At 35.1% G+C, this 15,515-nt stretch overlaps 1 protein-coding gene across 1 annotated transcript in view; it reads left to right on the forward strand.

The window, feature by feature from the left end:
* Window positions 1–15,515, forward strand: part of TBC1D19 (TBC1 domain family member 19) — a 169,498-nt gene that overhangs the window by 41,158 nt on the left and 112,825 nt on the right. The window contains 3 exon segments of the mRNA XM_017851922.1: window positions 10,969–11,043; window positions 12,532–12,595; window positions 13,910–13,956. Coding sequence (XP_017707411.1) covers window positions 10,969–11,043; window positions 12,532–12,595; window positions 13,910–13,956 — 186 coding nt within the window.

Genomic DNA, 15,515 nt, shown 5'->3' on the forward strand with positions numbered 1-15,515 from the left:
GAAGAAGTCAAATTGTCCCTGTTTGCAGATGACATGATTGTATATTTAGAAAACCCCATCATCTCAGCCCAAAATCTCCTTAAGCTGATAAGCAACTTCGGCAAAGTCTCAGGATACAAAATTAATGTGCAAAAATCTTTATATCTTTAGTAGAGATGGGTCTCATCATGTTGGCCAGGCTGGTCTCAAACTCCTGACCTCAAGTGATCCACCTGCCTCAGCCTCCCAAAGTGCTGGGATTACAGGCGTGAGCCACTGGGCTCGACCTGTTATCGTAATTTCTGTATACATCTTTCTGACATTTTATTATATGCCTCTTGGAAGAAGTAACAGTTTAAAAATATTTTTACATAACTGCTGCATCTAGTACACTGGCCTTTATGTAGCAGAAGCTTAGTAACTTTATGTTGGATTGATAGTAAAGGATTTAGCCATCTCTTTCCCAGTTATTATAATAGTTTAAAGATATTTACTGAATACCTACTCAGTAGAAGATTCTGTGCTGCTGAAATTCAGAAATAAGTTAGATACAGATTCTGCCTTCAGGTAATTGCAAGGTTTAGTAATTGAAATAAGACTTGGGCACTAGATGTAATACAAAGTAAAAAGTGCTGTGTGACTAGCGGAAAGTGACTAGGAAGTTTCGTCCGTGCACTGGGAAGGAGTAGTATACAAATGGTTTCTTACTAGGTTCTTCTTTCCCCCTTTTAACAAAAATGAAGCTTTAAAAATCCAGTTAGTGTTTCTTTTCACTTTGTATTCAGTAAAACATGGGCAGAAAATATTTTGAATTGAATTGAACTGGAAAAATTCAATTCATTTTTTTCGATTAAGATTTTATGAATTACTTTAACTTCACTTAGCTCTTGATCGTGTCTTCAGAGTTGGGTTATAAATCAGCTTCCTGCAGTTTCTGGCAAGTGACTCTAGTACTTAATTTTCTGGGCTCATGAGGTTATGAAGCTTCTTATTCTGCATCAGCATTTCCAAGAATGTTTTCTGCTAAATACTAACCTTGAGATATGCTCCACAAAAAAGGGTTCCTTGGACAAGTAAGTCTGCAAATTGAGGAACACTACTTTCCTCTTGATGAATCACAATTTGTTTTACTATTTTTACTGGACTTTATGTTTTAGAAGAGTTTTGAGAAGTTAGCACAGAGAGTTCTCGTAGATCTCATACCCAGTTTCCCTTATTATTAACATCTTAACATTAGTATGGTACATTTGTTATAATTAGTGAGCCATATTGGTTGATACATTATTATGAACTAAAGTCCATATTTTATTTAGACTTCCTTAGTTGCAACCTAATGTCCTTGTTCTGACCCAGGATCCCATCCAGGACACCACATTACATTTGGTTGTCATGTCTCCTTAGGCTCTTCTTGGCTATGCTGGTTTCTCAGACTTTCCTTATTTTTGATGACTTTGGCAGTTTTGAGAAGTACTGTTCAGGTATTTTGTAGAATATCCCTCTCTTGGAATTTATCTGATGTTGTCTCATAATTAGACTGGGATTGTGGGTTTTTTGGAGGAAGATCACAGATGTAAAATGCCATTTACATTTATCACATCATATCAGGGTACATACTATTAGCATGATTCATCGCTGTTTGTGTTGACCTTGATCATCTGACTGAGGTAGTATTTGTGAGGCTTCTTCACTGTAATGTTACTCTTTTTCCCTCTTTCCATACTGTACTCTTTGGAAGTAAGTCGCTGCATATAGCCCATACTTAAGGAGTGGAGAATTATGTTCCATTTCCTTAAGGAGGGGTATCTACCTAAATTATTTGGAATTCTTCTGCATGAAAGAGTTTTCTCTTCTTCCCCATTTATTTATGTATTCAGTTATTTATTTATATCAGTATGGACTCATGGATATTCATTTTCTACTTTGAGTTTTAATATTTTTAAATTTTGTTGCTCACAATTTATTTTGGCATGTTAAAGGTTTGGAGAAGTTCTGCAGGAAAGAAACCTGTTTAATTTTATTTAATCCAGTGTTGTTCAAGCTTACGTGATCATGAAACCCTATTTCCATGTAAAATACCTTGGGAACTACTTTGCTACACCCTTCAGTGAAAGCCGTATTTGAAGATATACAGTGTGATAAATATAAGTGCATGAGTTTTCTTGTGAAACAATACTAATAAGCATATAGATCCCTAATTATATCCTAGGTACCATTCTAGTGCTGTACATGTACTCACTCATTTAATAATATTCACGATAACCCTATGAGGTGAGTTACTAATGTGGTCTTAGGTCTCTCTTTACAAAATGAGAAAGTGGTAGAGCTGAGATTTGAAACTGGACACCCTGGCTCCAGAATTCACATTACCTGCTATTCAGTCTGTTTATCTAGCTCAGAAATGCTTAGGCAAACTCAAGATGTGCTATGTGGTTGAATTTATTCTGTTCTCCAGCAATCCAGTAACCTTGGCAAATATGATAATTTTGTTAATTTTGCATTACTTCAGTTCTCACCCCCTTCCTAATGGTCTTTTTGCCTTCTATACTGTCACTCCAGTTCCTAAAATTTCCAATACCTTGAGGATAGAGCTCAAATTCTTTATTATGGCTTACAAAGGTAGAAATGATCTTGACCTCTTTAGTTCCAGTCTCATCTCTTGCCTTCTCACACCGTTCTTCCCAGCCTGCCATGCACATACTTTCTCTTTCTCTAATCATACTTGACCTCCTCCACTTGTTGCAATAGGAGAACTTTTGCTTATGCCACTGCATCTGCTTGAAACTGCCTCCTCTCATCCCATATATTTCTGGCTATAGTTGAAACTGTCTCCTCTCATCCCGTATGTTTCTGGCTATAGTTGAAACTGTCTCCTCTCATCCCATATGTTTCTGGGTATACTTGAAACTGTCTCTTCTCATCCCATATATTTCTTGCTAGCTTCTGCACATCATTTTGTTATCAAGTGAGATGATAGATTGTTTAGGAAGGCTCTCTGACTCCCAGATCTCAGATACTCAGGTACTTTTCCTGTCTTGTCCATCCTCCACACGGCAGGCCCCCTATACTTCTCTACTATAATACTTGGGTTGTTTGTATCATCACTTAGATTCTTTAGTCTCTGTGAAGTAGGACCTGAGTCTCTCTTTTCACCACTGTATCTCTAACATCTGGCACAGTCCCCAGTCCATGGTAGATAATAGATATTTTTTAAAAATTATGAATGAATAGCATAAAGAAAAAACAGAGAATATTCCTAGAAAATATTCAGACCCTTTGACCTAGTAATTCCACTTCTAGAACCTTGTATAAAGGAAAGAATCAGAAACACAGAAACTTACGTTCGTAATAATAGTAAAAAATGTAAAAGAATCAAAATGGATAACAATAGAGCTTGCTTAAATATGACATGCTGTTTCCAAAAGAAACAATGCTATATAGGTATCAAAAATGTCATTTTTGAAGAATTGTAATGAATACAAAAAGGCATACATTATAATCTTATATGGAGAATGCAAAATATAAAACAATATAATTTCACTTTAATCCAAAATATATGTGTTTATATGTCTCAATTACACACATACATATGCATAAAAAATGAAAGACAAAATATTAATATTGGTTGTTTGATATATTATTTTTATAATCAGAGAAGAATTACTAAAATGTTTTTCTATTAGATACCTGGGTTATAATTATTTTAGTTTTATTTTTTGTCAGGGTGAAGAAAATAGTTTTCTGATTTTATAATTTCATACTTTTTTTTACATGCTATTTGTTTAATATATGGTTTAAAAGACATTTTATTTACCTTCATTGTTATTAAAAGGTAGTAATGCTATACTAATTTTTAAAAATAGTATAATCATGAATCTTTTATAAATTTTTTGCTTCTCATACTTAGAAATTGCTTTATTTATGAAATTCCTGAAATCCTTTGAGTCAATGCCATAGATTCCAGTTATTAGGGAAATTTACTTGAAGGCAACAAGAATTTCATTTAGAGAGGGTACAGGTTTGGATAAAAGGTAAATATCTTCCTATCTGAACATTTTAAATGTAAAAAACCATTCACTTTCCTTGTGGATAACATGAACGCTTTGAATTTATTTTGTAAGTCTTTTGGGTGAAAACCATCTAGTTATTTATTTTGGGGTGCTAAATGTACATTGAAATTATTTAAATAATAGCACAGGCATAATAATGATTTTTTTTTTTTTTTGGCATTTCTTCTAAGACTTAGGGACTAATTATCCACCTCCACGAATAGGACCTGAGAAAAATTGTTGTCTATAAAACTGGAGCTAGAGTGGACCTCAAGTTTATCCAGTCCAAACTCTGGCAAGTGTTCACTTCTCATCTCCTTTTGCTCCAGGACTTCTGGAAACAAGGAGCTCATAATTTCACTGAGTTAAGTTATATTTGAGGTAAATATTTCTAATTGTTGCAAAGTGTCTTTTTCATATTACATAGTTGTCTGCTCCTTACTACATTTACTCACTGATCCTTATTTTGTGCTTGGCACATAGACAGCTTTCAGTATATTAATATATTAGTCAGTGAGTCAGCGAGTGAACAAAAGAATGAATGGATACCACTTAATTAAGATTAGAGTTCTTGAGGGAACCTAAAGGATGGCCAAGCTTGAAAGCAGCCGCTTGCTTCTTCATCTTGGATTTCCCCTCATTGTCAGGAAATTCTGTTCCTGTTTCTGATAACTATGGAACTGACTCCTTTGACCACCCAAGATTTCAATGGAAATGACTTCACTGACCATCTGACTGAAGTTCTTGCAAGAGATACCTTGGAAAAGACCTCTCCACCTTGACTTAGTGTTATAGATATGGGACAGAGGATAGACGTGGCCAAGAACTGGGGTCACTTTTCTTTCATTATTTGTAGGATTTTCAAGGAAGTAGTATATGTTCAATTGACAATGTTCAAGTTTAGCCATATCTAGCTTCCTGTTTCTTTGTTCATTCTTTCATGTTTTTTTCTGTAGTTTATGACATATGGACTGATAGAGATCTTATGAACTTTTTGTAAACTATCTCTGTCCCGTATTATTTGTGTATCTCTCTTACCCTCCTGACTTCCACTACAAAAGTGATGTGTTTCTTAGTGACAGGAATGCTGTTTTATTCATCTTTAGTGGCATGTATTTAATAGGTGGCTAATAAATATTTGCTAAATCAATGTATTTTCATCATTCAAAAACTCAGATAATATACCTCATTTCCCCCTGTTCTAGTTATAAAAAAAACCCCACTTTTCTGAATTGGATATACTCTTTTTTTTCTTTCCTCAGTGCTTAGTCATAGTATTTCTCTGTTCTGGGTCATTTCTAGGTTCCTGCTTTAATTGTATAGCTCAGAAAAAAATGATAATCAAATAAGTTTTAATCAGCACTTCTTACATTCTTAACAGTCTTTCTCATTATGCTTTTATGTGTTATTTTTTAAGTTTCCTCATTTGTAAAATGATAGTAATGATACACATCTTGTAGGTTAGTAAAATAACATGTGTAAACACATGTAAAGCACATAGTTGTGTTTCATCAAATAAAATAACATATGTAAACACATGTAAATTGCATAGTTGTGTTTCAACAATTCTTTCTATTCAGAATACTTTCTTATGATGTCTAATTTGTTTTCTGTGTAACTTTTTCTCTTGACTTCTTTCTCTATATATTATATCTAATGTTAAATTTAGAGTTGGTAAATTGAAGTTCTTGGTACAAAGTGATATCTATTTGGACAACTGTGATTCATCGCTTTACAGAAAATACCTGAATGAGTTGTTTTTGCCAAAATAATTATTTAAAGGATAAGTTAACAAATATTCAACATCTTGTCTAGGTGTCATTCCAAAAGTTATCTTTCTATTTTGAATGGTCTTCATGTTTGAATTTTTAGTGAGTTTTATGCTGTTTTAAAATTGTGTATTGCAGTCTTGAAAATTTGTATAGAACAGCTGACCCTTAAACAATGTGGCGTTTAGGGGTGCTGACCCTTCATGCAGTCAAAAATTCACATATAACTTTTGACTCCCCCAAAACTTAACTACTAATGGCCTACTGTTGACCAGAAACCTCACTGATAATATTAAGTGGATTAACACATATTTTATATGTTATATATATTATATACTATATTCTTACAATAAAGAATGCTAGAGAAAGGAAAATGTTATGAAGAAAATCATAAATAAGAAAAATTATTTATTAAGTGGGAGTGGATCATCATAAATATCTTCATCATAAATTATCATAAATCATCTTCACATTGAGTAGGCTGAGGATGAGGAAGAAGAGGAAGGGCTGGTCTTGCTATCTTGCCTGGCAGAGGCAAAAGAGGTAGAGGAGATGGAAGGGATACAGGAGAGGCAGGCACACTTGGTGTAATTTTACAGAAATACATTGGAACTCCCATTTGACATTTTTACTTCTTCATTTTCTAAAAATATTTCTATATGGTTCCAGTCCTCTTTCACTGTTTGCTTTAGTTTTAAGGGTCCGTGTTGCAAAATGGACCTTTCTATGATATGGACACTGAAGTCAAAAGCAGTCTTGAATAATCAGAACTCTTCTGCCAGATTGTCTGATGTCAATTTGGTTTTTGGCACTGCTTCTTCTATGTGTTCTTCCTCATTTTCTGACAGTGGTCTGGAAGCACTCATCTCCATCAAGTTGTTTTTAATTAATTCCTCTGGTGTGGTGTCTATTAGCTGTTGAATTTCTCTAAAATCCGTATCTTGCAACCCTTCACTCCCAACCTTTTTTGGTCATATCTACAATCTCTTATTTCCTTGATTGACTCTCTTGTAAATCCTGTGAAGTCTTTACAACATCTGGAAACAGTTTTCTCCAGCAGGAATTTACTGCTTTGGGCTTGATGGCTTTCACAGCTTTTTCCATAACAACAATGGCGTCTTCAATGGTATGTGTCTTCCAGACTGTCATGATGATCACTGTATTGGGTTTTTCTTCCACAGCATTGGCAAATCTTTTCCATAGGGTGCTGTATATAATGAGCCTTAGAGGTCCCTATGACCCAGACCTAGAGGCTGAATTAGAGACATTGTGTTTGAGGGTAAGTAGACCAATTTGATATCTTCTTTGTTGAACTCATGGTGTTCTGTGAGGTGAAGGGCATTGTCCAATATCAAAAGAGCTTTAAAAGCAATCCTTTACTGACAAGGTACTTCCTGACATCAGGGACAAAGCATAAATTGAACCAATCCAGAAAAAGTGTTCTTGTTGTCCAGGCTTTCTTGTTGTAAAACCAAAAGCCTGGCAATTGATGTTTAACTTTTCCCTTCAAGGCTCAGGGGTTAGCAGCTTTACAGATAAGGGCAGTCCTGGTCCTAAACCTAATTGCATTTACACAAAATGGTAGAATTAGCCTATTTCTCTTGCCTTAAATCCTGGTACTTGCTTCTCTTACTTACTAATAAAAGTCCTATGTGGCATTTTTCCACCCTAGAATAAGGCACTCTCTTCTGCATTAAAAACTTGTTCAGTCAGATATTCTTTTTCCTCAATAATTTTAATGGCATCTGGGAACTCATTTTCTGCCTCTTGGTCAGCAGAAGCTGCTTCTCTTGTTATCTTGATATTTTTAAGCCAAACTGATTTTGAAAATTATCAAACCATCCTTGGCTGGGATTAAATACTCCAGCTTTAGATCCTTTACCTTTCTTTTGCTTTAAATTGTCATATAATGACTTCACTTTTTCTCAAATCATATTTGGAGTCTATAGGTATGCCTGTTAGTAACCCTGCACCCACATAAAAGTTGTATTTTAAAATTAAAAAAAAGAGTTTTTTGCAAAAAAAAAAAAAAAAGCGAGGTTTTCGCCACTGGTGGTGTAGCTACAGCAATGACTTCATGAGTTTCCTTTTCTTATTTTACAGTGGTCCTTATGCTGGATTAATTTCTCTTGAAGTGATGGGCAACTGCAGCTGCAGGCTTCAATCTTCCATACATATCAAGCAATTCAACATTTTCTTGTAATGTCATGACTTTTCTTCTTGGGAGCATTTCTAGCATCACTAGTGGCTTTTTGTATGGGTCCCATGCTATTATTCAGGGACAATATTGTGCTCAACACAATAAAAAAAGTGAGACAGTGAGAGATCACTTTTTACTGTAGTACACAATTTACAGGCCTGTGGAACTGCTCACATGGAGATGATTAGCATCACCCAGGGTTTCAAGCAGATACTCACAGCACTTGAATTCACTGCAATAGCAAGAGGAGGTAGCTACAAAATTTTTACAGTAATATAGTATGTCCTACAGTTAATTGTATGCAGTTGTGATTTAATACTGCATCTTTATGTTTGTTTATATTTCTCTCAATTTCAAATGGTACCATGTATAATCTGAAAGTATATATATATGTTTTTAATAAATCTTAATTTTTTAGAATAGTTTTGTGTATACTTTATGGTAGGAAATGATAAAAGAGGCTACTAGTATCTACATATATTTTATACATTCAGAACAAACTCAACTTTTTCTTAAAATTTTTAGTATGTCTAGGCTATGTGGTTTGTCTGTGAGGTTTTTTGAAATTGTTGCTCATATTAGAAAAAATTTAAATATAAGTAAACCCACACAGTTCAAGCCTGTGTTGTTCAAGGGTCAACTCTGTATATTATGAGCTACACATCGATGTCTATTGTATTTAATAACTTTAGTTTTGTTTTTATGTCTGAGAGTTAATGCCTTTTTATCAATTCTAGAGCTGTTTGCATGAGTGATTGAAAATGAGAACATTTGTAGCCATCGTTTAATAGCTAGCAGTTTGGTTCCTTATGATAGGATAAATAAAAATCCAGGGATTGGATTTTTAATATGTATGCAAATTTTATTTTATTGCGATCATTTAATTAGAAGTATTTTTTAATAAGCTTTTTCTTACCTGTTTCCTCCACCATTGGGGGTGGGAGGCAGTAGATAACAGAAGGCTCGTTAGAGGAAATGATACTTAATCTGACATCAGAAAGGTGAATGAGATTTATCTGAATAAGGTGGGTGTAAAGATATTGAATGTGGAAGGTAGGTTGTATCATTATAATAAATGTTTACTCATTAACAATGTACCCAAATAAGAGGTACCAAATAAGTTTTGGATCTAAGAGAATTATTTATAGTTAAGGAGAGAATTAAAATAGGCCAATAAATAGAGTTAATTTGGGGGCTATTTCATGTAATGTATTGAGTATGCTTTTATTCTTGAAAATCTGTTTCTATAAATGTAGTAAACTGAACTTTATGCATTTCACAAAGCTCGATATTTATCCTTCAGATGATTTTTTTCTGTTCATTCACTGCTTGGGCCATTGCATTAAAATTTTTTTAAAATACTTGCAACATTACTTAGAGTAGAAATCTGTTTAATTATTGAGCACTATTATGTGCTAGACACAGTGTGATTTGTACCATGATAGGTGAAGGACAGGGTGCTATGAGAGCCCATGAGCAAAGTCACCTAATGCTATCTTGGTTGGGTACCCGGTGAGAAAAGTCCTAATGGAGGAAGGGATATTTAAGCTGATACCTAAAAGGTGAATAAGATTTATTTAGGCAAGAATAACAATGTTGGAGGTGGGAGTTGAGCTTGCAGAGCAAATTTCAGATAAAGAGTAATGTATTTGAATGTGTGTGTTGAAGAAGCTATGACTAATGATAGCTGTAGTAAAAGCCATCACTTACTGAATGTTAATTATCATATTATGCCACTGTTTGAGTCAGTTTACATGTATTAACATCTTTAATCTTTGTAGCAACCATATAAAAGAACTGTTATTATTATTCCACTTTCATAAATTGATTATTACTGTTCTTTATGAGTAATATACAGTTCTCTCTTTGTTTCCTTATTAGGTCTGAATTTTGGGACTTTGGTATTATTTTATTTTGGTTTCAGTGACCCAGAAGTGGTCTGTAGGCACATTTAGTAAAAAGACAAAAAACATTATTATGGCATTTTCGCTTGTCATTGAAAAGAATAGTATATTAAAATATGGTATTTATGGATGATCAAACCTAGGACTATTAAAACTTAATTTCCATTTTATAACAAATGGAAGGGATAATGAAGAAGGTAATCAATACTGTGAAAAATAGTCAGACAAATCCAGATTGTGGCACAGTCTAAAAGATAACTGGCCTGGACCTTTCAAAAAAGTCAGTATCATAAAAAAGAAAAGAATAGAGAGATTCTGGATTAAACTGCTCTGAAAGAGAGAGACATGACAACCAATGAAATATATTGCATGAATTTTGAATGGATCTCAGATTTTAAAAAAACTCTACAAGATATATGGAAATAGCTGGAAAATTTGAACATGTATCGACTAAGTATGACATCATGAAATATTAATTTTCTTAGATATAATAATGATATTGTGATATGTTGGAAAAAGTCCTTATTCTAAGAATGTGCATGCTGAAGTATTTAGGGGTGAAATTTCATTTTGGGAAAATTACAATGTAATAAAAAAAATTCTGTACATTTTACCTTTTACTAGATCATTAATGGGATTCCTAAGTATTAAACATTTATGAAATGCTTAAATTTAACTTATCTTTTATCTGATAGAAAATGTTAGATAGAAAATATCAGATAAAAAGATAAGTTAAATTTAAGCATTTCATAAATGTTTTCTATATAATGTTTATTACCATATGACTTGTTGACATTTAAAAAAAATCTATGCTTATTCCCATCCTGAACTAAAATGTCAGTTATTTGAGGACTGAGGCTTTCTGTTATTCACTGCTTAATTCATAGCACAAAGGATAGTATCTGGCATATAGTAGGCAATAGTCAGTATTTGTTGAGTGAACTAATAAATAGGGATAACCAATCTCAACCAACCTTACCATTTCTATGTAATTCGTAATATCTTTAATATTTTTTATTAGTTTTAGTATTGTTACTGGAAAAGATAATTGATTGTTTTTTATGTTTCAGGGAAGTTGGGAAAAAAGAATTTTGAAGAGTTTAAATAGTATGTGCACTGAACTGAGTATCCCACTGGCACGAAAGGTACTTTTAAACATTTTTCTGTTTAAGTATTTCATTGTGAATCAAATACGAGAAAGTATCATGAAGTTATATAACTGTTAGGCACATTTATTTATTTATTTATTTAGAGACAGAGTCTTGCTCTGTCACCCAGGCTGGAGTGCAGTGGCGCGATCTCGGCTCACTGCAACCTCTGCCTCCTGGGTTCAAGCAATTCTCCTGCCTCAGCCTCCCAAGTAACTAGGACTACAGGCACGTGCCACCATGCCCAACTAATTTTTTTGTATTTTTGGTAGAGACGGGGTTTCACAGTGTTAGTCAGGAGGGTCTCGATCTCCTGACCTCATGATCCGCCCACCTTGGCCTCCCAAAGTGCTGGGATTACAGATGTGAGCCATTGCGCCTGGCCTATTTATTTATTTTTACTAGTATATCAACTTGGTTTGAAATAAAAATCTGTAAAAGGCCAATTATGTGGGTACATTCTATATAGATTTCTATTTCGTGTGCTATAATTATTACTGTAACAAACCTGTGTCTTTGCAAATAAATATAAATATGAATCTGTAGTATAGATGAGTTAGGATTTGGCTGTAGAGATTAGCAATATGCTTTAAATGTTTTAATTACCTTTAGTCTCCTTACTTTTTGGCTAATTAGCACAATAGCCATATTTCTTGAATCACAGATAGAGTTCAGGCATACTGTGATCTTGTAACAGGCAATACGGTACCATCTTTCGGTATTAACATAGGAAACAAAAAGGATAATTTGTCTTCTCTCTGTAGAACTGGAATTCTATTTAGATCTAATATTCAACACTTACGTTACTCTGAGCATTGAGGAGAAAAGATGAGAAAGAAAAGAAAAAACACTTGAGGGATGTTTTGTATTCTTTGTAGCTGCTCACAAGTAGGAGAGACCCAGTTTCCCTTTACTTCATTCTCCCTACCTGCTATTTATTCCCTGTTGTTGGACGGGATGTAGTGGGTATACTTTGAATAATATCCAAGGAAAAATTACTGAAGGCACCAGAAGGATGGTATTTAAAAAGGATACATTTATATTAAAAACTGTCTAAATATGTAGTATTGTATAATATACTGCCTTTCATATAGGAAGATAATGCTAGTAACTCTTAGTCACACTCTCTTGGCCAGTCCCCCTTATGATGCTTTTCTGAGTCTGCTGGATGGGGGTAAGAGATGTAGTATGTGGCTGGGGAGCAGTTTTTCTTTGTGAAATGTACTGGCCAGTACAGATCACTTACCTTCTTTTATTGGACTCATTAGCACCATGTTCTAACTAGGCCATTTAGACTAGATATAACATAATAGTTAAATAATAATTTAAATGCAGTTACCCCCCAAATTCGACATGTTTAATGAAATTATTTATCCTGTTATTGTAGTTTATGTAAGCTTTTAAGTAAGTTATTGATTCTTATTTTTAGTTATATTGCTAGACTTCAAAAATGAAATGAAACCAGTTTTAAATTACCTTTTCCAGAGGCCAGTTGAAGAACAGAAAGAACTTCTTAATAAATGGAATGAAATGGGAACTGATGAACCAGGTATGTGAACAATTTTTTCTGAATGTAGTAGTGGAAAAAGATTGCCTTCTTAACTGTGGATGCAAAATAACATAATTAACGATTCTTTTGTGAAGATGTTAATTTTCCTTCTCATTAATTTTCTGTCTTCTGGAAAACCAGAATTAGACTGGCCTATTCAAACTCCCAGACACCAGATGCAACTAATAAATACAGACATCAGGAGCAGCTTTTTGCTTGTTTGTTTGTGTTTTTAGAGACAGGGTCTTGCTCTGTTACCTGTGCTGGAGTGCAGTAGCCTGATCACAGCTCCCTTTAACCTGAAACTCCTGGGCTCAGAGGGTCCTTTCAGCTCAGCCTCCTGAGTAGCAAAGACTACAGGCATGTACGCACCACCATGCCTGGCTAATTTTTTTATTTTTTTGTAGAGATGGGGTTTTGCTATGTTGCCCTGGCTCTCTCTGTTGAACTCCTGGCTTCAAGTAATCCTCTGATCCTCCCACCAGAGCCTCCCAAAGTGCTGGGATTACAGGTGTGAGCTACTGTGCCTGGCCTTATTTATCCTTTTTTAAAGCAGCGTTTAAAACATTTTATAAAATAATAAATTGTCCAGTGGATTTTGAGATTCTTGTCTTTTAATTAAGGTAAATATTGCACAAGCTTAATTATATTGGGTTGTTAAAATAGGATAAATAGTGAAAATACGTTTGAAGACTTTAAAATGTTTTAAAGAATTTATTTTTGTTCATTTTAATATTTAAAATGTAGTCAATTTTATAAATGTAAAATGAATAACAACTATACTTCATTTACTATGATAGATGCCTGTAATTGTATAGACAGACATGTACATAACCCCTCCTCCCCCTTCTTTACCACTGCTAAAATACATGTAGGGCACTAGGTAAGATATAAATACCATAATAGAGTTATTATGTATAGTTATTTGAGTTCAAAAGGGGGAATAGTTTAATACAACTAGAGGAATTCACTAAGAATGCATTGTTTGTATTTTAAGTACATTGAAAATTCTCATATAGAACCTTTATGTTACATTGACCTTGTTTGGCCAATTCAGTTATAAATAATTACGATCTGTGAATAGGATGCTCTTAATTTCTTCCAGAATATGTCATCTAGGATGGGAAGGGCAGAAATTGTCTTTTCATTTTAGTGTTCTCTGTACTTAATGCAGTGTATGACAAATAATTGATTCTCAAGAAATGTTTGAATTAATCTATCTGTATGATAACATATGAAAGAATGATTACATTTATTTAATAAGACTTCATATCTTATTAGCTGAAATTTTGTTTATAATCTATCTTATTCTAGATTTAAGCCTTTTCAGACCTGTTTATGCACCTAAGGATTTTCTTGAGGTAGGTTCTATTGGATAAATACACATATATTAATGAACGAATAATGTGAATAAATGATGATGTAAAAATATATCAAGGCAGAGGGATTAGGATGTAAAAAGCCCCAGAGTCATTGAAACAGTGGAATGACATGATCAAATCTGTGTTTGAAAATTACTGTTAGAAAATATATTGGAATATGGAAAGATTAGCATGGGGTAAATCAGTTAGGATAATTTTGATTAAAAAATAGTGACTATAGGAAGTGGGTTCCAAGATGACCAAATATGAACAGCTCCAGTCTGTAGCTCCCAGCATAATCAACACAGAAGATGGGTGATTCCTGCATTTCCAACTGAGGTACCTGGTTCATCTCACTGGGACTGGTTGGCAAGTGGATGCAGCCCATGGAGGGTGAGCCAAAGCTGGGGGGGCATCGCCTCACCTGGGAAGCACAAGGAGTTGGGGGATTTCCTTTTCTGAGCCAAGGGAAAAAAGAATTTCCTTTTCTGAGCCATGACAGACTGTACCGGGAAAATCGGGACACTGCCAACTGAACACTGCGCTTTTCCAACAGTCTTAGCAAACAGCACACCAGGAGATCATATCCTGTGCTTGGCTCAGCAGGTCCCACGCCCATGGACCCTTGCTCACTACTAGTCTGAGATCGAACTACGAAGTGGCAAGCCTGGCTAGGGGAGGGGCATCTGCCATTGCTGAGGCTTGAGTAGGTAAACAAAGTGGCAGGTGGCTTGAATTGGGTGGAGCCCACCACAGCTCAACGAGGACTGCCTGCCTCTGTAGACTTCACCTGTCGGGGCAGGGCATAGCTGAATAAAAGGCAGCAGAAACTTCTGCAGACTTAAACGTCCCTGTGTGACAGCTCTGAAGAGAGCAGTGATTCTCTCAGCACAGTGTTTGAGCTCTGAGAACAGACAGACTGCCTCCTCAAGTGGGTCCCTGACCCCTGTGTAGCCTAACTTGGAGACATCTCCCAGTAGGGGCTGACTGACACCTCATACAGCCTGGTACCCCTCTGAGACAAAGCTTCCAGAGGAAGGATCAGGCAGCAATATTTGCTGTTCTGCACTATTTGCTGTTCAACAGCCTCTGCTGGTGAAACCCAGGCAAACAGGGTCTGGAGTGGACCTCCAGCAAACTCCAACAAACCTGCAGCTGAGGGACCTGACTGTTAGAAGGAAAATTAACAAACAGAAAGGAATAGCATCAACATCGACAAAAAGGACATCCACACCAAAACCCCATCTATAGGTCATCATCATCAGAGACCAAAGGTAGATAAAACCACAAACATGGGGAGAAACCAGAGCAGAAAAGCTAAAAATTCTAAAAACCAGAGTGCCCCTTCTGCTCCAAAGGATCGCAGCTCCTTGCCAGCAATGGAACAAAGCAGGATGGAAAATGACTTTGACAAGTTGACAGAAGTAGGCTTCAGAAAGTCGATAATAACAAACTTCTCCAAGCTAAAGGAGGATGTCCGGACCCATCACAAGGAAGCTTAAAACCTTGAAAAAAGATTAGACGAATGGCTAACTAGAATGAACAGTGTAGGGAAGNCC

The sequence above is a fragment of the Rhinopithecus bieti genome, unplaced genomic scaffold, assembly GCF_001698545.2.
Source record: "Rhinopithecus bieti isolate Rb0 unplaced genomic scaffold, ASM169854v2 scaffold_2294, whole genome shotgun sequence".
In the NCBI taxonomy this organism is placed as follows: Eukaryota; Metazoa; Chordata; class Mammalia; order Primates; family Cercopithecidae; genus Rhinopithecus; species Rhinopithecus bieti.